The sequence below is a fragment of the Nyctereutes procyonoides genome, unplaced genomic scaffold (genome assembly GCF_905146905.1).
Source record: "Nyctereutes procyonoides isolate TBG_1078 unplaced genomic scaffold, NYPRO_anot_genome, whole genome shotgun sequence".
NCBI lineage: Eukaryota > Metazoa > Chordata > Mammalia > Carnivora > Canidae > Nyctereutes > Nyctereutes procyonoides.
Window position 1 is genome coordinate 11727283 of NW_026575051.1, and position 26752 is coordinate 11754034.

Genomic DNA, 26752 nt, shown 5'->3' on the forward strand with positions numbered 1-26752 from the left:
TTATTCATGAGAGACACAGAGAGAGAGGCAGAAATGCAGGCCGAGGGAGAAGCAGGCTGCTCACAAGGAGCCCAATGTGGGACTCAGTCCCTGCACCGGAGTCACGCCCTGAGCTTAAGGCAGACACTCAGCTGCTGAGCCTGGCTGAGCCACCCAGGCGTCCCAGTGTGGTATATTTTTTGTCCTCATGATATGACCTTTTTTATCCCTGAAATTCTTTTGGACTTACATATTTTTACATCTTCAGTCTTAACCTTTTTGTAGTCCAAGATGTCGTTTTCTCTTTTTTTTTCTTTAGATTTTATTTATTTATTCATGAGAGACACAGAGAGAGAGGCAGAGACACAGGCAGAGGGAGAAGCAGACTCCCCATGGGGAGCCCGGTGTGAGACTCTATCCCAGGACCCCGGGGATCACGACCTGAGCCAAAGGCAGACACTCAAACATTGAGCCACCCAGGCACTCCTAATGTGTCTCTATTAAGCAGCTTATACCTGCGTTTTTACAAAGCTGATGCTCTGTTTATCAAAGAATTTCTTCCATTTATATTTATTGTGATTACTAACATTTTGGATTTTTTTTGTCTATTATCCTCTTTTGTGCTTTATATTTACCATGCTTTTCTTTTCTCTTTTTGTTGTTTGTCACACCTTTCTGTTATTTAAAAAAATTGGGGGGTGGGGTGGGGGGCAGCCCTGGTGGCTCAGCAGTTTAGCGCCACCTTCAGCCCAGGGCCTGTTCCTGGAGACCTGGGATTGAGTCTGGTGTCGAACTCCCTGCATGAAGCCTGCTTCTCCCTCTGCCTGTGTCTCTGTCTGTCTCTCTCTCTGTGTCTCTCATGAATAAATAAAATCTAGGGGCAGCCCGGGTGGCTCAGTGGTTTAGCGCCACCTTCGGCCCAGGGTGTGATCCTGGAGTCCCGGGAAGCAGGCTCCATGCACCGGGAGCCCGTCGTGGGATTCAATCCCAGGTCTCCAGGATCGAGCCCTGGGCCAAAGGTAGGCGCCAAACCGCTGCGCCACCCAGGGATCCCTGTTGTTGCTTTTTTTAAATTGAACATAGCCATTCTAATAAGCACAAGGTGACATATCATTGTGGGATTTTTAAAAGATTTTTTAAAAAGTAATCTCTATACCCAACACGGGGCTTGAACCTACAACCCTGATATCAAGAGTTGCATGTTCTACTGACTGAGCCAGCCAGGCACCACAAAGGTTTTTTTTTTTTTTTTCAAGTAATCTCTACACCCAACGTAGGGCTCAAACCTGCAACCCTGAGATCAAGAGTTGCATGCTTCACCAACTGAGCCAGCCAGCCACCCCTATCATTGTGGTTTTGATTTGCATTTCCCTAATGATTAGTGATGTTGAGCACCTTTTCATGTTCCTGTTGGCCATTTGTATGCCTTCTTTGGAAAAATATCTATTCAAATCCTTTGCTTATTTTTAACTGGATTATTTGGGGTTTTTTGTGCTATTGAGTTATATGAATTCTTTATATATTTTGGATATTAACCCCTTATCAGATACATGGTTTACAAGTTTTTTTTTTTCCCCCATTCCATAGGTTGTCTTTTTATTTTTCTGATTGGGGGTGGGTTTTTTGCTGTGCAGAAGCTTTTTAGTTTAATGTAGTCCCACTTGTTTATTTATTCTTGTTGCCTGTACTTTATGTGTCATATTTAAAAAATCATTGCCAATAACCATTCAAAGGAACTTATTCCCTATGTTTTCTTCTAGGAGTTTTATTGTTTCAGGTCTGACATTTAAGTCTTTAATCCAATTCAAGGGGTGCCTAAGTGGCTCAGTTGGTTAAGCATCCAACTCTTGGTTTCAGCTCAGGTCATGATCTCAGGGTTGCAGAATTGAGCCCACGTCAGGCTCCATGCTCGTCACAGAATCTTTTTTTTTTTTTTTTAAATTTTTATTTACTTATGATAGTGACAGAGAGAGAGAGAGGCAGAGACATAGGCAGAGGGAGAAGCAGGCTCCATGCACCGGGAACCCGATATGGGATTTGATCCCGGGTCTCCAGGATCGCGCCCTGAGCCAAAGGCAGGCGCCAAACCGCTGCGCCACCCAGGGATCCCCTCGTCACAGAATCTGTTTGAGGTTCTCTCTCTCCCTCTCCTTCCTCCTGCTTACACATGCACTTTCTCTATCTCTCAAATAAATAAATCTTAAAAAGTTTAGCCCAATTTGAGTTCATTTTTGTGAGTGATATAAAACAGGGGTTTAGGTTAGTTTTATGTGAATATCCAGTTTTCCCAACACCATATATTGAAGAGACTGTCTTTTCAAAAATGTTTTTATTGACGTATAGCTGACACACATTGTTATATTAGTTTCAGGCATACAACATAGTGATTTGACAAGTCAAGATGTATATTCACCACAAGTGTAGCTCCCCTCTGCCACATTCAATGCAATTATAATACCATTGACTATATCCCCTGTGCTGTTCCTTTCATCCCCACAATTTATTCCATAACTAGAAGCCTATATATCTCCCACTCCCCTCACCCATTATCTTCATCCTCCTATCTTCCCCTCAGCAACCATGTTCGTTCTTTATATTTAAGGAGTGTTTCTCTTTTATTGTTTTTTAAATTTCTTTTAGATTCCACATATGAACAAAATCATACAGTATTTGTCTTTTTCTGTCTGACTTATTCCACTTAGCATAATGCCCTCTAGGTCCATCCATGTTGTCACAAGTGGCAAGATCTCATTTTTTATGGCTAATATTTTACTGTCCGTATATACCACATCTTTATTCATGTATCAGTGGACATTTGGGTTGCTTCTGTATCATAGCTATTGTGAATAATGCTGCAGTGAACTACAGGGGTACTTCTATCTTTTTAATATGGTGTTTTCATTTTTTTCATGTAAATATCCAGAAGGCGACTACTGAATCATATTGTACTTCTATTTTTAGGGTTTGTGGTTTTTTTAAAGATTTTATTTATTTATTTATTTATTTGTTTGTTTGAGAGAGAGAGAGAGAGAGAGAGAGAGAAAGTGCACAAGCAGAGGGAGGAGCAGAGGAGATGGGAGTGAGGGGGGAAAGAATCTCAAGTGGACTCCAAGCTTAACGAGGAGCCAGATGTGGGACTCCATCTCACAACCCAGAGCTCACAACCTGAGCTGAAACCAAGAGTCAGACACTTAACTGACTGAGCCACCCAGACACCCCTTTAGGGTTTGTTTTTTTTTTTAAGATTTTATTTATTCATGAGAGACACAGAAAGAGAGAGAGGCAGAGACACAGGCAGAGGGAGAAGCAGGCTCCATGCAGGGAGCCTGATGTGGGACTGGATCCCAGGTCTCCAGGATCATGCCCCAGGCTGAAGGCGGCGCTAAACCGCTAAGCCACTGGGGCTGCCCTACGGTGTTTTTTTTTTTTTTTAAAGATTTTCTCCCCAAGTTTTTATTAAAATTACAATTAGTTAGCATACAGTGCAATATTAGTTTCAGGTGTACAGTTTAGTGATTCAGCACTTCCATGCATCACCTGATGCTCATTAAAGTGCACTCCTTACTCCCCATCACCTATCCCACCCATCCCTCAACCTCCCTTCCCCCTGGTAACCATCAGTTTCTTGGTTTGCCTCTTTTTTTTCTTGCTTTGTTTATTTGTTTTGTTTCTTAAATTCCACATATGAGTGAAATTATATGGTATTTCTCTGATCTTTTTTTTTTTTTTTTTTTTTGATGGTGGGGGAGAGTAGGGAGCGGCAGAGGGAGAGAGAAAATCTTAGGCAAGCTTCTCATTGAGCACGGAGCTAGATACTGGGATGGATCCCACAACCCTGAGATCATGACCTGAGCTGAAATCAAGGAGTCAGACACTTAACTGACTGAGCCACCTAGGCACCTCTGACTGATTTATTTCTCTTAGCATAATACTCTCTAGCTCCATCCACATTATTGCAATGGCAAGATTTCATTCTTTTTAAACATTTTATTTTTTTAAACATTTTATTTATTTATTTTTTTAAACATTTTATTTTTAAGTAATCTCTACACCCAATGAGAGGCTCAAACTTACAACCCTGAGGTCAAGAGTCTGCATGCTATGGACTGAGGGACCCAGGTTCCTATCTTTAGTTTTTTGAGGAACCTCCATACTGTTTTCCACAGTGATGGCACTAATTTGCATTCCTACCAATAGAGCACAAGGGTTCCCTTTTTTCCACATCCTAGCCAACACTTATTATTTTTTGTCTTTTTAACACTAGCAATTCAGGGGTATAAGGTGGTATCTCATTTGATTTGGTTTTGATTTGTATTTTCCTTTTTTTTTTTAAGATTTTATTTATTTATTCATGAGAGACAGAGACACAGGCAGAGGGAGAAGCAGGCTCCACGCAGAGAGCCCGAAGAGATCCCAGGTCTCCGGGATCAAGCCCTGGGCTGAAGGCAGCGCTAAACCGCTGAGTCACCCGGGATGCCCTGATTTGCATTTTCCTGATGATTAGTGATAAGTATCTTTTCATGTGTCTGTTGGCCATTTGTGTGGAAGAAATTGTCTTTAAAAAAAAAAAAAGATTTTTTAAAATTTATTCATGAGAGACATAGAGGGAGAAGCGGGCTCTCTTCAGGGAGCCCAATGCAGGATTCAATCCCAGGACCCCAGGATCACAACCTGAGCTGAAGGCAGACACTCAACCACTGAGCCACCCAGGCATCCCTATAACATAGCTTGAAATCAGAAGGTGTGATGCTTCTTTCTTCATTCATCTTTCTCAGGATTGCTTTAGTTATTCAGGGTCTCTGTGGTACTATATAAATTTTAGGATCATTTGTTCTACTTCTGTAAAAAAAAAATTGTCTTTGGAATCTTGATAGGGATTTCATTGAATCTGTAGATGGCTTTGGGTAGTATGGTAACTTTCATCTACTTACTGGCCATTTGTATGTCTTTTTTTGGAAAAATATCTATTTAGATCCTCTGCCCATTTTTAATTTTTATTAAAGATTTTATTTATTTATTAATGAGAGACACACAGAGAGAGAGGCAGAGACACAGGCAGAGGGAGAAGCAGGCTCCATGGAGGGAGCCTGATGTGGGACTCAATCCTGGGTCTCCAGGATCACGCCCTGGGCTGAAGGCGGTGCTAAACCGCTGAGCCACCCGGGGTTGCCCCTTTGCCCATTTTTTAAATGGACTGGGTTTTTTTTTTTTCCTATTGTATTGTATGAGTTCTTTATATGTATTTCAGATATTAACCCTTTTCAAATATATGATTTGCAAGCATCTTCTCCCATTCCATAAACTGCATTTTCATTTTGTTGATGGTTTCCCTTGCTGTATAGCCTCCTGTATTTAACAGGCAAAAAAAAAAAAAACTGGGCAGAATCTGTGAAACAATGATGTTTGAACACTGGCTGTCAGGCAGGGGAGGACAGGATCCCCCAAAGACTGAAAACAACCAGGTGAGCTTTGTGTTTGCCCCAGCATATTGCCTGCAGGTTTTCTGGGCTCCAGGCAGGAGGAAACCAGGCTGATCCCAGCTGTCTCCTGGAGCTGAGGAGGCAGAAGGGGGAGTCCATGGAGGCCAAGGCAGCTGGTCTGGAACAGAGCACAGGATAGGAGAGAGCGCTTTGGAATCTTCACAGTGATCTCAGTGACAGTCGACATAGGACTGGTCAGCATATGTGTGTGAGGAAACTTGCTGAAGCCCGAAAAGAACGACGTGAAAGTAGCAACGTGAACGATCTCCAAAACTCACACAGCATTGGAAAAAGTGCCTGTTCCTCCAGCCGATGTGGAAAACTTCATAATTCATTGGGCATGAGGTAAATTATGCTGAAGCCTTTTGCCTCAGTCATGGGGAAAATTATCCCTAGGCTAGAAGCTACTTAGGTCCCGTCTAATAAAGCGTAGAAAGTAAGCCTTAATAGATCAAACTGTTTCTGAGTAAATTAGTTGCATTATAGAACAAAGCTTAAGAATATTTCTTAAGGGATCCCTGGGTGGCGCAGAGGTTTGGCGCCTGCCTTTGGCCCAGGGCGCGATCCTGGAGACCCGGGATCGAATCCCACGTCAGGCTCCCGGTGCATGGAGCCTGCTTCTCCCTCTGCCTGTGTCTCTGCCTCTCTCTCTGTGTGACTATCATAAATAAATAAAAACAAAAACAACAACAAAAAAAGAATATTTCTTAAAATACAAAAATATTGCATACAAACAAAAATAAACCCAACAAAGTAACATTCACACTATTTGCCATCCAATAAAAAACTATGGTATGGAAAGAAGTGGAAAAATATGACACAGAGTGAGAAGAAAAATCAGTTGCAAGTGGTCTAGAAACTATTCAGGTAGGGGCGCCTGAGTGGCTCAGTTGATTAAGTGTCTCCCTTCAGCTCAGGTCATGATCTGGGGGTCCTGGGATAGAGTCCCGCTGGAATAGAGTCCTGGTGCACATTGAGCTCCTTGCTCAGCAGGGAGTCTGCTTCTCCCTCACTCTGCCCCTCCCCATCTACTCATGCTGTCTCTCACTTTTTTTCTTTCTCTCAAATAAATAAATAAAATATTTTTTAAAAGAAATTATTCAAGTAATAAAATTCATAAGTAAATATATTAAAATAGTTATTAAAGGAACGCCTGGGTGGCTCAGTGGTTGAGCATCTGCCTTCCACTCAGGGCATGATCCCAGGGTCCTGGGATCAAGTCCTGCATCGGGCTCCCCAAGGGGAGCCTGCCTCTCTCTCTGCCTATGTCTTTGGCTCTCTGTGTGCGTCTCATGAATAAATAAGTAAAACCTTTAAAAAGTAAAAATAGGGATGCCTGGGTGGCTCAGCGGTTCAGTGCCTCCTTTGGCCCAGGGTGTGATCCTGGAGCCCCAGGATCGAGTTCCACATCAGGCTCCCTGCATGGAGCCTGCTTCTCCCTCTACCTCTGTCTCTGCTCCCCCCACCCCCACCCCTGTGTCTCTCATGAATAAATAAAATATTTAAATTTTAAAAAATTTATTTATGATAGTCACACACAGAGAGAGAGAGGCAGAGACACAGGCAGAGGGAGAAGCAGGCCCCATGCACCAGGAGCCTGACATGGGATTCGATCCCGGGGTCTCCAGGATCGCGCCCTGGGCCAAAGGCAGGCGCCAAACCGCTGCGCCACCCAGGGATCCCAAATAAAATATTTAAAATAAAAATTTAAAAATAAAAGTTGTTATAAATATTCCATATGCTTAAGAAATTAGAAGAAAAAAATGGAACATGAAAGATTTTTGAAAGACCCAGACTGAGGTATTTGGGTGGTCCCATTGGTTAAGCATCTATCTGACTGACTCTTGGTTTTGGCTCAGGTCATGATCTCAGGGTTGTGAGACTGAGCTTCATGTGGAGCTCCAGGCTCAGTGTGGAGTCTGCTTGTGACTCTCTCTCTTCCCCTGCCCCTCCCCCTGCTTATGCACACACTATCTCTCTCTCTCAAAAATAAATAAATCTTTTTTTAAAGATTTTATTTATTCATGAGAGACACAGAAAGAGAGGCAGAGACATAGGCAGAGGGACAAGCAGGCTCTCTTCAGGGAGCCCAATGTGGGACTCGATCCCAGGATCCCTAGATAAGATTAATAAAGTTGAATACTTAGCAGTACAAAGTATGCAGAACAAAACACAGTGAGGTAAAAAGACTCGGGGGGTGGGAGGAACAAAGTATCAGTCAGCTGTGGAAAACTTCACATGGGTAATTGGAGTCTCTGAAGAAAAGGGAAAGGAGAAAAAATATTTGAGAAAATAATGTCTGAGATTTTTCCAAACTTGATGACAACTATAATTTCATGGATACAAGAACTCAACAAACCCCAAGCACAAGAAACATGAAAAAAAAAAAAAGTCAAACCACATCATAACCAAATAGCTTTAAAACTGTAATAAATAGAAAATCTTAAAAGCAGCCAGAGGAATAGATACTACATACAGAGAAACAAGGATAAAGATAATTGCATATTTTTCATCAGAAACAATGCAAGCAAGAGGTCAGTAGAGTGACATTTTTATAGTACTGGGGACAAAACTGTCAACCTAGAATCCTAACTCAATACTTGGGTCAGACTGTGTTCTTCAGTGATTTCCTCTCTGAAGGTCCAATTCCCCTGATGTTGACTCTTGAGATGGAGAGGATCATGCAGGTAGTTGATCGGGAAGTACTGTGTGGATCAACTTCTGCAGAGGAGCCAAGAAAGCAGGATTGGGCAGAGCTTTGACACAGCCTCAATAGAAGCCTCAGCTAACCAGATCAGGAGGTTTGAAAACGGATGTCCCTTCAGAAATGTCCTGAGTTGAGGTGAGGGGGCCAGGCCTTTGTCCACACAGGCTGATCATCAATTGGATATGGGTTGCACCAGAATGGATATGTGATTGTGAGTGAGGCAGCATCCTTGGCCAGGGGGACTCCGCTGAGAGCACTCAGACTTCAACACCCCAGGCAGCTGAAGGAATGAGTACCTGGATTCCGAAGGGGGATCTGGATGGCTCAAGACACTATCCACTACACTTCCAAAAACTAAGTGAAGAAAATCCAATCTTCTAACATGGCACACAGGGTGCTTCATGATCTTGTACATGTCCACCCCCAGCTCACCTCATGCAGTCTTCTCAGCCTGGAAGTCTCTCCTACCCTCTGCCCTGGCTCCGCTTGTCTGTTGGAAAACTCCTAATCCTTCAAATTACAGCAGAATGTGTCTCCTCTTGCTGATTCAGTGGTCCTTCCTCCTAGCATCATGGTTAGGAGCATGGCCTCCAAAGCCAGAGTTTGAATCCCAGCTCTGCCACTCGCTAGCTGTGTAACGTAAGGCAAATTATTCAACCTCTCTATCTCAGTTTCTTCCTCTAAAATGGGTGTAACATTAGTACTGCTGTGTCATAGGGTTGTTATGAGGATTAAATGAATTAACATGTGTAAAGTTAGAATGGTATCTGGGAAGAGTAAATAGTTGCTATTTGTCATTGTCATTGGAGGCCTCACTATGCACTTATTGAAGGTATGAAGGATGGAAGATCTGAGAGAGACCGTACAAAATATGTTCAGGGAATGTTGAATAATCAAATTTGTCAGAAAGGTGGTAATAGCCTCTATATGGCGTTATTACCATGTTAGGGAGAATCTTCAATGTCACAATAAAGAGTGTGCGTCTTGGGGCACCTGGGTGGCTCAGTCAGTTAAGTGTCTGCCTTAGGCTCAGCTCATGGTCTTGGGGTCCTGGGATTGAGCCCCGCATCCAGTTCCCTGCTCCACAGGAGTCTGCTTCCCCCTCTCCTTCTGCCCCTCTCTCCCATCCCCTCCCAGAGAGCTCTCTGCTCTCTCTCTCAAATAAATAAAATCTAAAAAAAAAAAAAAAAAGAGGGATGCCTGGGTGGTTCAGTGGTTGAGTGTCAGCCTTTGGCTTAGGGCGTGATCCCTGGTCCAGGGATTGAATCCCATATTGGGCTCCCTGCGAGAGTCTGCTTCTCCTTCTGCCTGTGTCTCTGCCTCTCTCTGTGTGTCTCTCATGAATAAATAAATAAAATATCAAAAAAAGTGCATCTTATTTGTAAGCAGTAAGAAACAATGAGAGAATTTGCCAACAGATGGGAAAAAGGGCCAAAGACAGAGAGAGACAGGTTGAGCCAGGAGGTAAGGCGTACGTGTGGGGAGGTGAGTTCTAGGCGAGGAATGTGTGAGAAGAAATGAGAGACAGGGACTATGGGAGGATGGGTACGGGTGAGGGAAAGGAGTTTAGAGGAAAGTAGTATGAACACATGGGAAGCGCAGTGAGGCAGTCATTTGAGGCTGACAGGGACCTGCTGAGAGGGGAGAAGATAAAGGATGATCCAGAGGAGTTTGTGGGGACAGGTGAGGAGTGATGGGGCCCTGCCAGGGTGGGGGTGGGGGTCAAGTGAAGCCAGTGAGGGGAACCGAAGAGCCGGAGCGGAGCGGGACCATCCGCAGGAGAGCCCTAAGGCTGCAGGCGTGGAGAGAGGAGCAGAGTGGAATGTGATGTCAGAGAAAGGGCGGTGATGTAAGAGCCGGGCGGTGGGGCGGTGATGTCAGGGCTGGTGCTGATGCTGGCGGCGCAGTGCATTGTGGGCAGCTCCCCGCTCCGCCGCTGCCTCCGCCGTCGCCCGAGGAGGATCCGGGCCGGGCCGGGCCGGGCGGGGATGATCCCGGGCCGGAGGCCGCCGCCGCCACCGCCGCCGCCGGAGGGAGCGGGCCGCCCCGCGCCGCACTGAGCCGCCCCCGCCCCCGCCCCGCCCCGGCCCCGGGGGATGCGCCGCCCCGAGCCGCTGCCTCCGCCGCCGCAGCCGCAGCCGCAGCCGCAGCGGGCACAGAGCAGGTGAGGCGGGGCGGGGCCGGCGGCGGGCCGGCGGGGTCGGGCGGGGGCTCCCCTGCGGGCTCCGCGGGCCTCGGCCCGGCTCGCCGCCCAGCGCAGCCTTCCCCAGCTCCCCCTCCCTGGGCCGTGTCCGCCCGAGCCGGGGCGCCCGCCGCCGGCCTACACAGCCTGGGCCGCATCCCGAGGCCTGGACTGGCTCCCTGCCCCCCGCGGCCCCCCCAGCTCACACACCCGCCCTCACCGGCCGGCCCCCCACGGCCTCTGCCCCTCGCTTCCCCCCTCTGCCCCCGTCCCCACGGCCTCACCCTGCTGTCACCCTGACAAGCCCTTCCCGGCTGCCGGCTGCCGGCTGCCTCCGTAACCTCGCTCCCTTGCCCTCAGGCCCTTCCTCCCTCTGGCCAGCTCCCTTACCTACTTCCTCACCTCTTCAGCAGCGCCCACAAGCCCCTCCCGGGGAACTACCCCTTCCTCACCTGTCATCCCGATGGCTACCCCCTGCTTCTGTCTTACCCAACCCCCTCCTCTGCTCCTGTCACCCCCCACCCCATCCCTTCCCCTCTGCCTCCTTCCATACCTCCTCTCACCTGTTCCCACTACCTTCACTGGGCTCCTTTCCCTCTCCTTACCTGCGCTCCCAGGTTCCCACGGACACCTGGTTCACACCTTGCAGAGTTACACATCAACACATCAACCCACACACCATGATGAGTTCCCTCCCTCCCTCCCTCTCTTGCTGTCTCTCCCTCTCTGTCTCCCCAACCCCCAACACACACAATTGGCCCACCCTGTCTGACAGATAATCATAAATCCACAAGCCCCTTCGCATGACATACCCATGCCTCCACATACCCAAAGGGTCCTGAGGGGGCAGTAATGGGGCAGCCAAGTTCCTCTTGGCCTGTCATCCCACCAGACTAAGCTGAGTGCAGTCCTGAGAGACAGAGAGTGAGGACAGTGGACAGGAAGAGGCAGGGAACCCCTACTTATCCTCTTGCTACCACTCTTCCTTTTCCCACCTCTCTTGTTCTTTCTAGCCTCGCCCACCTCTAAACTGGTTGGAGCGCCCAAATTCTTCTCATTATGGTATAGAATCCACCATCACAGGGCTGGAAGGCCCATCAGAGGTCACAAGTTCAACTGCTCAAGGCTCCCTCCCTACTAGCTCAATTGCTTCTTCCCTCTTGTTTCCACCTTTACTCCAGAACCCCCCACCGTCTACCTCTCCCTTTATTTTGCCCTCTGAATTCCTGATGGCCCATATGCCAGATTGGCAGAAGGTGGGCAGAGGCCTATTTGACATCCCCACAGCTCTAATGCTCTGAAGTTGGGTGGATTGGAGGAAAGTCAGCTGAGTCACTTGAAGAAAGACAGGAGAAGAGTGACAGTGTCCCTCTGCATGAAGACCTCTTCTCCACATGTCCCTCACTGCATACCATGACCTGTTGAAGGCTGTCTCTATGCCTTTACTATCCCACACTGCTTCCTGTATCAGGACGGCTAAACACGGGAGCCTTGGGGAGCTATCCCCATCCCAAGGAAATACAGGCTTGTGGAGTTTCCGCCCCATCCACAGATGCCTTAGTCACTTTCCTCCGCCCCGTCTCCTCTCCACCTAACCTGGTCCCCCAGCCCAGCCTGAGTAACTGCCTTCCAGTTGAGACTCTCCAGGGTCATGGTGAGGGCAGAGCATTGTGCTTGTATGAAGTGTGGGGGGAAGGAAGAGAAGAGAAGATCTTGGTTCCCATCCTGTACAGGGTTCACAGCAATCTCACAAAGTGTCCCCCTGCCTATGCACATGCACATCACAGACATGCACATCACAGAGAGACGCAAAAAACGAGTATAAACACAAGCAGACGGATGGACAGGCATGGACACAAAGACACACAGACACAGAAAAACACACAAAGACATATACATGTTCACAGAAGGACATATGCGCAGATACACACTCAGACACATACATGTGCACATGCTTAAATTTCCCTGGATGACATCAGCTGGCCTTCCCAACCCTCACAGTCAGGACCCACCCTCTCCTTGACATTCAATTCCTACCTGTGCCAGTGCAACCAGAGCCAGCCGCCTTCCTTCTTGCTGCTCCTGAGCCGAGAGAAAGGTGTGGTCAGAGCTCTCTCAGCACATGCCCACCCCAACCTGCTGCTCCCCATCATTCTTCTTGCCTCCTGTGAGACCTACCCCTTCCCTGTTGTCTCCAAGTCCCCCTCCCCTCTAGTTTAGCCTGTCTCTCCCTTGGAGTGGCCGCGGAGCTGCAGTCCCTCTAAAATCTTTGTGCTGGGTCCATCGCTTTACGCTCACCCCATGGCTCACATCCTGGCTTCTGAACACCACGGATGTCAGCGGGTTGGACTCACCCCTGAGAACGGTGTGTGCCTCACACACCTGCATCCTCCTCACTTAGCACCATCCCCAAGGGGCTGCTGTGTATCTTGTTTTCTTGAGTATACCATCTCCTATGATTGATCAGTGGGTCTCCATCACTCTGGTGTGGGTCTCCCATGGGTTACGCCTTGGTCAGCAGGTCTCCCCTTTTAGTAAGCCTCAGATGCACAGCTCCATGGGCATTTGGTGGCACCTCTGCATGGGAATGTGTGGGTGCCGGGGCCTTGGATCAAGTCACTCAGACGGGTCCTTCTTGGCCCAGGAGTCCCCTACACAAACATGGGTCCTAGATTAGTATGTTCCCTCCCCCCACCGCACCCCTGGGCGTGGGGCAGAGGGGAGGGGCGTTTAGCAAGTTTTTTCCACCTTAGTTAGCATATCTCTCCCTGTCCCCATAGCCTCTTCACACAGCATTTTCCTCTCCTTTTTTCAACATGTGCGTCCTGTTGCTGGTTTTCACATCCCCGGTTTGTAGTTTGTATCTCCCTTCCCATGGATAGTATTTCTGTCTTCTCCCCTGACCTCCACCTGGGTATTTACACAGCGCTTCCCCCAGTAACCCCTGGAGCATCTGCCCAGTGGGCCCAGGGAAGGAGGCCTGCCTGGAGAATGGCGCTCCCCTCCTCCCTATGGACGGGAGGGTCCAGGGTCCGTCGCCTCCCCCACTCATGGCCCCTCCCCACTCCCCCAGGTAGATGGCCCCCCCAGGGCAGGCCCTGCGGACACCCCTCCCTCCGGCTGGCGGATGCAGTGCCTAGCGGCCGCTCTTAAGGACGAAACCAACATGAGTGGGGGAGGGGAGCAGGCCGACATACTGCCGGCCAACTACGTGGTCAAGGATCGCTGGAAGGTGGTGAGTGACCCGGCGGCGCCAACGGAGGGGTTGGGGGTGGGGAGAGGACTGGAGACCTGTTCAAACAGCTGCCCCAGCTCCTCTACCCAGAGGGAGGTGCCCCTGAGCTCATCTGCATACTGCTGGCGGTCACTATTTTGGCGTACACTTGTGGACAATCGCCTTCTCCCAGCGCCCCCTCTCATCCCTTTCCCTGCTGGGTCACGTTGCTCGGGCCCAGCCTGAAACAACTCCTGGTTGGACGTCGGAGCAGGAGCTGCAGAGCTCCGTGGGGGAGGCGGGCGGCGTGGGGGAGGGGGCTCTTTCCCCTCTGGACCTTGGAGAAGGGCAGTGAGTGTGCATGTGTCCCTCCGCTTCCGCAGAGGACAGAAAGGCCTGGCTTCGGGGAAAGAGGCCCTGCGGGCTGCTCCCACCACAGCCGCACTCCATCTTCTCCCTCCACCCTCCTCCCCTCACTGGTTCCTGCGGCAGGTGCAACACGCCGAGACTCCATGTCCCAGCGTGCCTTGCTCCTCCAGCCCAGGACTTCAGGCTGTTCGGCCTGCTGGGAGTTGTAGTCTGAGCCTCATCGGGGTTTGGGCCTGGATGGGAGGAGGACCTATGAGGGGTTGGGGGAAAAGGCAGTGTCTGGGGAGCGGGTCCTATTGTAAATCAATCCTTGTCTCCCTCCCCTCACCCCCCTCCCCACCTTTCCTTCCGTCGCTAGTGCTCTGGGTGGCCTCTTATCATTGTGTGGGCAGGATGGTGTAGGGCTGATTGCAGGGTGATGGTGTGTGAGCCTGTGGGTCTGCACCGTGGAGTGCGGAGCCTGGAGGGAAGGAAGGAGAGCAGCACAGGTCTACACTGAGCGTCTGTGTGGGGGTGTGTGGGAGTTGAGGGGGGAAGCTCAGTTCACCTGGGCTGCAGTGTTGAGAGTGGGGCTGGGCGCTATCTGGTCTCCATGGCAACAACCACCCTTTCTGCCAATGTGAGAGGACCAGGGATGGGGCCAAAGCGTTGTGTGAGATGTCTCTGGGATTGGGGGAGGTGGTGGTACCTCAGAGAGGTGAGGGAAGGGGCCATCTAAATCCCAGAGGGACTCCTGAGAGGGAGAGCAACAGGCCAGAAATTGGGGGAGGAGGAACCAGGGCCATAATCAAGGGAATAAGAGTCTGGCAAAATGAGGAGTGTTCCTCCAAGAACCCTCTGGGTCTCCTGTCATGAGAGCTTGGTTTCTGACAGATTGGAGGCAGAAGGTCTTTTGCACTGAAGAGGTGAGAAAAAGATGGTGCTTACATCATACTGAGTTTGAGTCAGAACTTTTCGCTGCTTTTTGAGGGAGCAGGTGGAAGATGAGTGGGGAGAGAAATGGCAGGGGGTCATGGGGGAAGGGGCGATTGTGCAGTCTTCAATAGGCTGATCTCCGTCCCTGGCTCCTGGAGAGGTTGAGAGAGGGGGCTACTGGATGCCCCCCCTCAGCCATCTCCCCATGAGGGGTGGGACAGAGACTTGAGGCAGAGCTCGGAAACCAAGAACAAATTGTCCAAAGAGAAAATGAGCTGGCTGGGGAGGAAGGGAGGGGCAGTGGTACCAGGTGGATTATTTACAAAGTATGTTTTACTTTTTTGAGGGGTGCTTCTCAGGATCAGAAGAGCAAATGATACTACTAAGAAAAACAGCATTTGTTTGGAGCACTTGCTGTGGCCAGACTGTGCAAAATGTCTTGTGTGTGTTACCTCCCCAAACAATGGAGTAGATGTTATTACCCCCTTTTCACAGGTGTGGAAACAGGTACAGAGACTAGCTAGCCTGCCAAGTTCTCACGACTGCTGGGTCAGTGGTCCCTAAGCCATACTGCTTCCTAAGATGGAGATGAAGGAGTCTCTGTGACTAGTTCTAGAACAACTCTTTCATTTTACAGAAGAGGAAATGTGGAGGCAAAGACTTTAAGAAACTAACTCCAGGGACGCCTGGGTGGCTCAGTGGTTGAGCATCTGCCTTTGGCTCAGGGCGTGATCCTGGGGTCCAGATAGAGTTGAGTCCAGCATTGGGCTCCCTGCGGGGAGCCTGCTTCTTCCCCTGCTTGTGTTTCTGCCTCTCTCTCTCTCTCTCTCTCTCTCTCTCTCTGTGTGTGTGTGTGTGTGTCTCTCATGTATAAATAACTAAATCTTAAAAAAAAGAAAAAAAAAAAAAAAGAAACTAACTCCAGGTGACCCAGAGCTGAGCCAGGAAACCAGGTTTCCCTTTTCCTAAGTGAATGCTGGTCTTACTGTATCAGATTAGCCCTCCAGTTTAGGTAGTTCCTTTGACAGGGGAGGGGGTCGTGAAAAAAATAGGAGGGGAGGAATAGGGTCAAAGGGAGGAGAAACAGCCTCTGTCTCGAAGTAAAGATGGTAGAGAAATACCATTGGCCGCCCTCGGAAATTGGGGAGCAAGTATGGGAAATGTCTTGGCTGCCAGGAGCACTCCTTACACCTCTGGTGAGGATTTTGGAGGCTGGCAAATCTAAGCTTGACTCTCAAGCACTCACACTTTTTTTTTTTTTTTTTAAGATTTCATTTATTTATTTATGAGAGACACAGAAAGAGAGGCAGAGACACAGGCAGAGGGAAAAGCAAGCTCCATGGACGTGGGACTGGATCCCGAGGCCCCAGGAACACGCCCTGGGCCAAAGGCAGGCGCTAAACTGCTGAGCCACCCAAGTGTCCCTTTTTTTAAAGATTTTATTTATTTATTCATAAGAGACAGAGAGAAGCAGAGACCTAAGCAGCGGGAGAAGCAGGCTCCCTGCGGGGAGCCGGATGTGGGACTCATCCCAGGATCCTGAGATAATGACCTGAGCCAAAGGCAGATGCTCAACCACGGAGCCACCCACGTGCCCCAAACTCCAGACTTTTAAGCCCTGTGCTATCACCATTTCTTGTGATAACACAGTTAAGAGTGTGAGTTCTGCATGGGATTGCCCGGGTTTAAATGAAACCTGACTTTGCCGCTTACTAGTGGTGTGACCTGGGGCAGACTATGGAACTCTCTGTGCCTTAGTTTTCCTTCTGTGTAAAATGGTGACTCTTATGACCTTCTGCCCTTGTGTTGTCAAGAACCTTAGGGGAGGAGCTGAGATTATGTCTTTGAGTCTAGATCACAGAACCCGAGATGTGATTGTTGGTCCCTCCTCCTCCCCCTTTCCTTCCATGCTCACCTATAACAAGCCATAAAGGATTCTAGAAGATACTAGAATCTCCCCTGAGTTTAAAGTTCTCCAGAGGGAGATATGCCACTGCCTTCCTTGAGTCTGCATCTATCCCCTCCTGACTCTGAGATTCTTCTAGGAGTATGACTTTTGTCTCAAGGAGAGAGAGACTCTGGTTTCAGACTGTTCTTCCTCCTTTCCCTGTCTCCTTCCTGGGCACCAGAGCCTTCCAGATGCAGCCAGACTTCCACTTCTCTTCTAAATCCTCCCTTCATCCTCCTGTCTCTTCCTGGAGTGGTTTCAACTGTAACCTGCTGGGAACTCCCAGTCCTGGGCTCTGCCCTGCCCCCCTTCCACCCTCACCCCCTGCTTCAGCCACCATTAAAGATTTAATGGGATCAGAGCACTGGATAAATGCTAAGGGGAGGGCTTTGAGACACAGGAGGCTCAGAGTCAGTTTACAGGCTGGCTGATGAGACCGGCCTCTGCCCAATCACTAGCAAGCCCAGCTGTGCTGGTGAGTTAACAAGCCAACAGGAAGCGAATGAGCATTCTGGAAGATGTTCAGAGAGGACAGGCCACCCATGAGGTGAGTTGTACATCTTTTTTTTTTTTTTTTTAAGATTTCATTTATTTATTCATGAAAGACACACAGAGAGAGGCAGAGACACAGGCAGAGAGAGAAGCAGGCTCCATGCAGGGAGCCTGACATGGGACTCGATCCTGGGTCTCTAGGATCAGGCCCTGGGCTGACAGCGGTGCTAAACCGCTGAGCCACCCGGGCTGCCCTGTACTTCTTTTTTTAACCAAATGAATCCCAACTTAGAACCCAGCACCTTCTCCTTGTCCCTCATCATTGCCAGTAGCACACAGCCTCTCCAGGAACCCTGGTGCCTCTAACTTGAAATTATTATTATTTTTTTAAAGATTTTATTTATTTATTCATAGAGACAGAGAGAAAGGCAGAGACACAGGCAGAGGGAGAAGCAGGCACCATACAGAGAGACTGACGTGGGACTCGATCCAGGGTCTCTAGGATCACGCCCTGGGCTGCAGGTGGCGGTAAACCACTGCGCCACCACCACCGGGGCTGCCCTAACTTGAAATTATTTTAATCCCTCCATGTAACTCAGCTTTGACTATCTGCCCTTGCCAACTCTTCCTCCGACACAACTCTCCCCTCTGCCTTTTCTCACTGCCTGTCCTGGGATGCTGGAGGAGGAGGGCCTAGAGGGTCAGGTCTGTACTGCCTTGCCCCCTGGGGGAATAGATGGACTGTCCAAACTGCCATTTCCACCATGGTCTCGCAATGGCCCCTGCCCCCAGGGGAGGCTCATCCTGGTTTGGGGCATCTGACCAGGGCTCTAGGGAGTGCTGTGAGCTTTAGCAGCAGGCCTAGGCAGTGAATACCCTTTGCTGAGTCTCCTCCCCAAATATGCACCCCTCCCCCAGTACTCTCTCCATTTGACACCTGTCAGGATACTGCCAACCCGAGGAAGGGCCAGCTTCTCTGGAGGATCCACTCTGAAGCTGAAAGGTTCTAGAAATTAGTTTTCCTTATGGATGATGGTTGTTCAATGTAGTTGTGGGAGGGAGGGTGGGGGGCAGTGTGGTATTTCTTGTCCTTCCAGGGAAGAAAAGTTTCAATATGGCCCATGGTCTCTTCAGATCCTACACGGGCTCGTCTCCATGTCTGTGTGGAGTCAGAGGTCTCATACCCTCTCCCACCTTGCACTCTGACATCTAACCATGCGTGTGTGTGCATGTGTGTGCGCGCGCATGAAACCCCCTAGGGCTTGGCACTAGGAGAGGAAGTAGGAGCACTGGTGGTTGGGGCAAGGAAGGGAGACACGGAGTCTTTCCCTTCAAGGCTAGCCCTAGCCCCCCACCCGGGAAGGGTATGACCAGCAATGGATGGGATGAGGAGCTGCTGAGTCTGACCCCTGTGTTTCCTATCCCCCTCTTCCATCTTGTAGCTGAAAAAGATCGGGGGCGGAGGCTTTGGTGAGATCTATGAGGCCATGGACCTGCTGACCAGGGAGAACGTGGCCCTCAAGGTGGAGTCAGCCCAGCAGCCCAAGCAGGTCCTCAAGATGGAGGTGGCTGTGCTCAAAAAGCTGCAAGGTGCGGGCCAAGGGCAGGAGGATGTGAGGGGAGAGGTGATGGTTGGAGTCAGGGGCTGTGGGAGAACAGATGGGGATGGTGAGATGGGGCCAGAGTCTAAGGGCAGTGATGGGGAGAGGGCCAAAGGGACGTGGTGGGAGAAGTCATCATGCAACCAGGAATCAGGAGTGCACTGGAGATGCCTTAAGATTGGAAGTGAGGGAGAAGGAGTGGGAGTTGGGAGACCCCCTGTCTGTGCCCCACAGGGAAAAGCCACGTGTGCAGGTTCATTGGCTGTGGCCGGAATGAGAAGTTTAATTACGTAGTGATGCAGCTCCAGGTGAGTCCCCGTGGGATCCTCCCTCCACTCTCCCCCAAAAGCTGGGGTCCTGACCACTGGGTGGGGAGCGGGCACAAAGCTTTGGGGATGAGGCTGGGCCCAGTGTCACGGTGGTGCAGGGTGGAGGGAGCAGGACAGCTGAGTCTAGTCTGGCCCCGCCACCACCCCCAGGGCCGGAACCTGGCCGACCTGCGCCGCAGCCAGCCTCGAGGCACCTTCACCCTGAGTACCACGCTGCGGCTGGGCAAGCAGATCTTGGAGTCCATTGAGGCCATCCACTCCGTGGGCTTCCTGCACCGGGACATCAAACCGGTGAGGGTGGCGCTACCTGACCCTCCGCCCCAGGTCCCACAGTTTCTCCTCCAGAGCAGTGGTTGGGGCAGGAATAGTCTCTTCTAATACCTGTCCCTTCCTCCTGCTCTCTGCCGGGAGCCCCTTCTCCTCCTCTCCTTGGCCTGCCAAGAGCACATGCCCCTGCCTGGCCCTCTGTTCCTCTCTTCTCTCTTAACCCTTCCCTGATTAGTCCTTGAACTTTGAAAAGTGCAGGGGTTGGAGAATTGAGTGAAAGGCACCAAAGGGCTGGGCTTAGTAAGAAATTCCAAGTAGCCGATTCTGTGGCATCTTGGATCTTGGTGTTGTAAAAACCTCCAATTTAAGTAAGGGGTGAAAACTGAGGTCCAGAAAGATTAGTTGAATGGCCCAAGGTCACATGGCAAGAACAACGCGGGTCTTCTGCTGCTTTAGAGCAAGACAGTGACACTAAGCCACACTACCCTGCTGGGGAGCCTCAAGGATTGAGGGCTGGACACACACACCTCAGTTCAACCCCCAGCTGGGTCATCACTTGCTGTGTGATCTTGGAGAACCCCTGGAAGCTCTTTGACCCTCGGCCTCCTCATCTCTAAAATCTCTCAAGTCCTCATCTCACTGTGATAGAGGGCGATCCCACCTGCTTCTTGAATGCGATGCCATGACCTTCAATAGTACATGATTGTGTTTACTCCTAAACATATGTCTGGGGGCCCCATGAGGTGGACCATTTGGGTCTGGAACCCCACGGTCACAGCTCCTATCTTCCCCAGTCAAACTTTGCCATGGGCAGGCTGCCTTCTACCTACAGAAAGTGCTACATGTTGGACTTCGGGCTGGCCCGGCAGTATACCAACACCACAGGGGACGTTCGGCCTGTGAGTACCGCCGCTCACGGGAACCTCTGGCCTCCTTGCTTGACTCCCTGACCTGGAAACCCTCTACCAACTTCTCCTTGCAGCTGCCTAGACAGGCCCCGCCTGGGTTCAGTATGAGCAGCACCCAGCTCAGTCTATACTTGGCCTGTCCCCTGGCTCCCTGAGCTCTTGGTGGATGTTATATCCACACCGTGTGACCTGGCTGCCTACCCTAGTTGGGAATGGATAAGGGACCGTGAGCAGGGGCAGGAGGCAGGTGTACAGCTGGGCTTGGTGTGGCAGGCCTGCTGCTGATCGGGCCAACGTGGGGGCTGGATTGGAGGCAGTCAGGGTTAAAGTAGGTGGAGTTAGGCTCAGTAAGCAGGGTTGAGATGTGCCCAAGTCAGGGGCAGTGGGTGAGGGTCCTGCTGTGTTCTCTTTTCACAGCCCCGGAATGTGGCCGGGTTTCGAGGGACTGTTCGTTATGCCTCAGTCAATGCCCACAAGAACCGGGTGAGTGGCAGAGCTGGGCCTGAGGATGCAGGGGCATTGGGGCCCGGGTCGAGGGCAGAGTGTACAGCAGAGGAAGAGGGTAGGGGGGGCAGCTGTTGGGGTGGGGAGAGAAGTATGGGGCAGGAGCTGGAAGCTGCCCCACCAGAGACCAGGGCTGAGGAAGGCTCTGCTGCCATCTCCCCATGACTTCCCCTTCTTCCTTGTTTTTTGGGATTCCCTCCTCTCTGTTCGTACCATTAGTCTGTGTGGGCTGACGAGGCACAGACAGAAGTTTTAAAACTGGGATTCTACGTGTCTTGGAGGGTCAGGGATAGAGCCATGGTTTCAGGGAGACTCAGGTCTGCCCAGGGGGATTTGAGTGTTAGGCACCCCCTCCTCAGTCCCAGGGAAGGGCCTGAGAGCTGTGGATGACTCCCCTCACCTCCCTACCCCCAGGAGATGGGCCGCCACGATGACCTGTGGTCCCTCTTCTACATGCTGGTGGAGTTTGCAGTGGGCCAGCTGCCTTGGAGGAAGATCAAGGACAAGGTGAGCCCTGTGCAGCTGGGTCTGAGGAGGTGGAGGGGGCGTGGGGGCACTGGGGCTCCATCACCCCGTGCTGTCTTGCTTCCAGGAGCAGGTAGGGATGATCAAGGAGAAGTATGAGCATCGGATGCTGCTGAAGCACATGCCTTCCGAGTTCCACCTCTTCCTGGACCACATCGCCAGCCTCGACTACTTCACCAAGCCCGATTACCAGGTGGGAGCTGCCACCTGGCCTCTGTATCCCTGGACACCTCTCTGGGGGTGACCATCCCCAGCAGCACCCATACTGCCGAGGCCCCACTCCCCTGCCAGCTTAGCCTGTGCATCTCTCCCTGGTCCTCAAACTGCATGAAACTGTTTTGTGCTCCTGTAAACGGCATTCATAGCTAAGATTTATCAACAGCTGACCCTGTTCTCAGTGCTTCTCATGCATTCACTCACTTAAACTTCAAAACAAGTCTTTGGTGATAATGTGTGTCCCTTATGTTATTATTCCAACACTTAACAGTTAATAAAGCCAAGTGCTTTCATGTATTTTACACCGAAACTCTGCGTTGTCCCCAATTCATAGATGAGGAAACTAAAGCCTGATAGCATGGCTGGGAACAGGGGTGGGCTCGGGCACATCTTCTGACTCCCAAGCCCAGTGCTTTTTCCAAGGTGCCACCATCACATCCCTAGGGGACTCACCGAGCCTGACAGGAGAAGGGGGATACATCAGCAATGTTCTGCCCAGGACCCACTATGTGCCAGGCACAAATCTCCATGCCACAGGGAACACAGCAACAGGCACACGGTTGGCCCCCAGTGAAATGGGGCCTGCCAGCAGAAAAAACTCGCCCTGCATTCTGGAGAGAGCTAAGTCAGAAGCAGAGTGGGCTGGGGGCCTCTCATGGCCTACAGGTGCCCACCACGTCCTGAGCCTAGAGCCCTGGCTGTTGGCAGAGATAGCTCACTTGGACAACAGAAGGTCCTGCCTCCCCCTCCCCCGGTTCCCCAGACCAGACAGCTGCTAAGCGAGCACAGGAGAGCACAGGGTGTGCTAGGAATGTAGAGCGGCTGATTGGCTGATCGGGGAGTGTGTGGGTGGGGGAATCAGGGAAGGTGTCCTAGAGGAGAGGACTGGTGGTTAAGGCAGTGCAGGTAGAGGAAGCAGCTCGTGCAGAAGCATGACCCCAGGTGGTGGCTCTGGGAAACTACTGGAGCTTTCGGGCTGCTGAGGCTCCCCCTGAGATGGTGGGAATGGCAGATCAGGCCAGGGATGGGGAGCAGGGGACAGATCTCATAGGGCTTGTGTCCAGCCAGGGGGGCTCAAACCAAGATGGTAATTTGCATGCTGATTTGCATATCATGTGCATGTTTTCATTTAAAATCAATGTGCCCTTCTCCTTCCAGTGCTCCCTCTTGGCCCATCCCTGTCCTGGAAGGTCCCTCTCTTCCCCCTGCAGTCCCGGCCACTGCCCCCTCCTCCTGGCTAGCCCCAGGGTCACCTCTCTGTCCTCCCGCCACCCCCACCCCTGCAGTTGATCATGTCGGTGTTTGAGAACAGCATGAAGGAGCGGGGCATCGCTGAGAATGAGGCTTTTGACTGGGAGAAGGCAGGCACCGATGCCCTCCTGTCGACAAGCACCTCCACTCCACCCCAGCAGAACACCCGGCAGACGGCAGCCATGTTTGGGTGAGTCTTGGGAGGGACGATGGCCTGGAGGGGGGCGAGGTGACCCCTGCCTTGTACTGTCACCTCAAAAGCCAGCCCTCTCCTTCTCTTTCTACCTGGACACACCTGGCTGTCTTTCCTATTCGTGGTACTCAACAGTGGGGTTCTTGAACCCCAGGCAGTGGTGCCACATCTCCACCTTCAATCTGGGGACAGAATGGTCATCCTCCTTTGGATTTTTGACCTTACTGGGGAGTGGGGAGCCCTGAGTGAAATGACCTGAGCCCCACAGTTTGTTTCTGTTGCTCACAGGTATTCATTTAGTGGACATATGTCTTGAGCCCTGGCACCAGGGCCTGTGGGTGTCAGAGAAAAAACTTGCAGCCCCTGCCTTCAGAGTGCTCTCAGTTGGGTCTGGGATACTTGTAATGGACAGGTGTCAGTGATACCAGAACCATGTGACACGCACAAAGACAGAGGCACCAGGGAGGGGCCAGAGTGAGGAAGGGCCCCCCCTCACCCCCGGGGGGAAGAGCCAGGGGGAGACATGGGCAGGGGCTCCAGGAAAGAGACTCAGCACATCGAGGTGCACGGACCGCTCAAGGAATTCCAAAGTGCTTCTTCTCTTTAGACCCACTCCTGGCCTAAATGAGGTCAGCCAGTGAACTACCATGGAAATCTGGCAGCGCCTGCAAAGTAATGGGTCTCCTGGAGTGAAAGGGTGAAGTGGTGCTGAGCTCATGCTGGGCAGCCACCTTTGTAGTCCTTTGCCGGCGTGAGGGGGCCTGGGGATGCCCCCATCCCGGCCGAGGCCCCTCCTGTGCCCACTCCCAGGGGTGGCAGTGATCTGCAGGGCCTGTGCTGGTAGGAGAGAGCACCCCTGCCAGCCTTGCCCACGGCCCCTCCTGGCCTCTCCAGGGTGGTCAACGTGACGCCGGTGCCCGGGGACCTGCTCCGGGAGAACACCGAGGACGTGCTACAGGGCGAGCACCTGAGTGACCAGGAGAACGCACCCCCCATCTTGCCTGGGCGGCCCCCTGAGGGGCTGGGTCCCGGCCCCCACCTGGCCCCCCATCCTGGGGGTCCCGAGGCTGAAGTCTGGGAGGAGACGGATGTCAACCGGAACAAACTCCGAATCAACATCAGCAAAGTAACTGCAGCCAGAGAGAAGGACGTGGGTGGCCTCCCCCTGCTCCCACCCTGGTTCCCGGCCCGTGGCCCCCGTCCCACCCCTCATGTGTGCCCACTCCCTAGCCACCCTGCATCCGTGGCCTCGTCCCCTGCCAGGATCACCGGCGTCGACCTCCCTACACCTCCTTCACCCTGGGAAAACCACCCTATCGGCCCTGGTTCATGGGACTCCCCTCTCCTGCAGACCCCTTGTGTGGTGGAAGAGGAGCAGAGCCGAGGTGTGGGGGTCCCTAGCTCCCCGGTGCGCGCCCCTCCGGACTCACCGACAACCCCAGTCCGTTCTCTTCGCTACCGGAGGGTCAACAGCCCTGAGTCCGAGAGGCTCTCCACAGCCGATGGGCGGGTGGAGCTGCATGAGAGGAGGTAGGTGTACGGCCAGGAGTCACCCAAGGGAGCCCTGGTCCCTTCAGCCTTCACGCAGCTGGTCTCGGTCAGTGGGAAAGATCGGACATGAGGGGGAGATGGGCGGGGACCCTGGGAGTGTTCAGGCGGCTCCATGTGGGCCTGGGGTCAGACTTGATTAGTGAGTGACTGAGGCATGGGAGGGCCTGGGGAGGGGTGGGGGCGGTCCACGGGTCAGGAACCAGAGTAGGAGCATCTCGTGCCATGGAGGGATGTGAGGTGGAGGCAGGCTGCAGGAGGGGTAGGCCCTGGGAGGAGGTGAGGGGCGAGTTGCTCGGTGGGTGTGCTTCTAGAACCTCACCCTGGAGACTAATTACAGATGCCTCAAAGCAGCTGACTAAGCATCCTTCAACTTTGAGGGAGGGGCCTGGGAGGAGAGCCCAGGGAGTGCTCTGCTCCAAGAGAGAGGGAATCAAGTTTTGGGGGTCAGGGCTCAGGGGTCTGAATATCACAGGGGGGCCTGGTTGGTGGGACAGAGAATTTAGAACCAAAAGGAACCTACAGGATGGAGGGAGGTGAGGGTGGCCCTTGGCCATCAGAGACCAGAATCTGAACCCACCTGAGATCCGGTGGGTGGGACAACTTTGGGTAGGAAGGGCCTCTGAAAGATGTCCCCATTCTCTCTTGGCTCTGGGTGGGGCTTCACCACTCAGCAGGGCTGCTGTCTCCTTTGCACCACTAAAGGGGTCTTTTCCCAAGGCCCAGCTCCGGAGGATGGGGGTCCTCTTTCCCAACCACTCAGCGTGACTTCTCAGCCCTGCCTCACCCACAGCTCCTCCTCTGGATCCTCCTCCCAGCTGCACCCTGCCTCTGGGATGGGACACAGTGCCCCTTTGGTGTGTGGCAGTGCTCAAGACAGGAGAAACTTGTGCCAGTCCCCGCAGCCACCGCAGTCCCTGCACCCATATGGGCTCTGTGCTCAGGTGGCCAACAGCCCTCACACATGCACTCACACTCATGCAGGTTGGCCTCCCTGGGACTGAAGACCGAGTTTGTGTCCATGGTAGCCCAGAGGGTTCAAGAAACAAGCAGAGCTGAGGAACAGCAGTGTGGAAGGGATGTCAGTGAAGAAGAGAGGTGGGAATGCCCTGAACAGACAGTCCTAAAGAGCAAATTGGTTTGACTCCGAGTGAACCCTTGTTTCAGGGATGGATGGGCTGAAGAGAGATTTTTCTGGAAGGGAAGGTTCAGGATCTTGTAGACAGGGCAGAGGGTTTGGTTTGGGTGGGCTCTGGGGCTCTTGGGAGCAGGAAAAGGCATGAAGCAGATGAGATTGGCTGCCTACATTCCCCCCATTTCTCCAACCCCCCCCAACCCTCGCCCCTCTCTTCCATTGGCACACTCTCTCCTTTATGTCTGTCAAAACAAATCACGCTCTGAGGAAAAATAGCCACATCAGCCATTTACATGGGAGACCCTGGGTGGCCTCCCTCAGGAATGTATGTATTTTAAGCCTTATTAAATCAATAAAAAGCTTGTGGAGAGGGAGGAGACAGGTCCCGCAGACCAGGATGGGAGGATGTTGAAAAAGCCCCACAGTGGCTCTGAACTGTACCCCTTCCTCTCCCAGGCTTGAGGCTGGCGGAGAATAAAAGCAGGCCCTCTGCCCACAGCCTGAGTGTGAGCGTGTGCACAACCCCAAGGGAGCTAAACCTCCATGGTTCCCAGTGGGGACACCCTGGTATTTGTGTAGCTTCCTACAACCAGCAAAACTTTGACCTTGGGGCAAGTACCTACCCTACCTCAAGATGAGAATCTCTGGAAGTAATCTGAGGTTCACAGCACAGTGTCAGGTGATAGCAAGAGATGCCCCAAGGTAGGGTCACTGCCCCAGAGTGAAAAGTCAGATGGGGCCCAGTCCTTGCCTGACAGAGCTCTTGGCCTCCTGGGGAGGCAGATATGTAAACACACGTGCTCTGCTCTGGGCTGAGAGGGTACACAGACAGCGCTGGGAAGGCAAACTAGCCCTCCAAGCAGAATGGGGAAGCTCCCCATAGGAGGTGACAGCTGAGCCGGGTGAGGCAGCAAAGAGGGGAAAGTCCAGCCATGTGGAGACAGTGGTGTACACAACCGCACAGACATGTGAGCACACAGGCAGTTTGG

General features: G+C 51.8%; 1 protein-coding gene across 1 annotated transcript in view; it reads left to right on the forward strand.

The window, feature by feature from the left end:
- Positions 1–10321: 10321 nt before the first annotated feature.
- Positions 10322–26752, forward strand: part of TTBK1 (tau tubulin kinase 1) — a 39276-nt gene continuing 22845 nt past the window's right edge. The window contains exons 1-12 of the mRNA XM_055330388.1: positions 10322–10330; positions 13426–13583; positions 18729–18876; positions 19122–19195; positions 19367–19507; positions 20278–20382; positions 20809–20874; positions 21310–21402; positions 21488–21613; positions 22923–23077; positions 23975–24206; positions 24432–24610. Of these exons, the coding sequence (XP_055186363.1) occupies positions 13476–13583; positions 18729–18876; positions 19122–19195; positions 19367–19507; positions 20278–20382; positions 20809–20874; positions 21310–21402; positions 21488–21613; positions 22923–23077; positions 23975–24206; positions 24432–24610 (1427 nt within the window). The 5' untranslated portion in view covers positions 10322–10330; positions 13426–13475. The remainder of the gene's footprint in view (positions 10331–13425; positions 13584–18728; positions 18877–19121; positions 19196–19366; positions 19508–20277; positions 20383–20808; positions 20875–21309; positions 21403–21487; positions 21614–22922; positions 23078–23974; positions 24207–24431; positions 24611–26752) is intronic.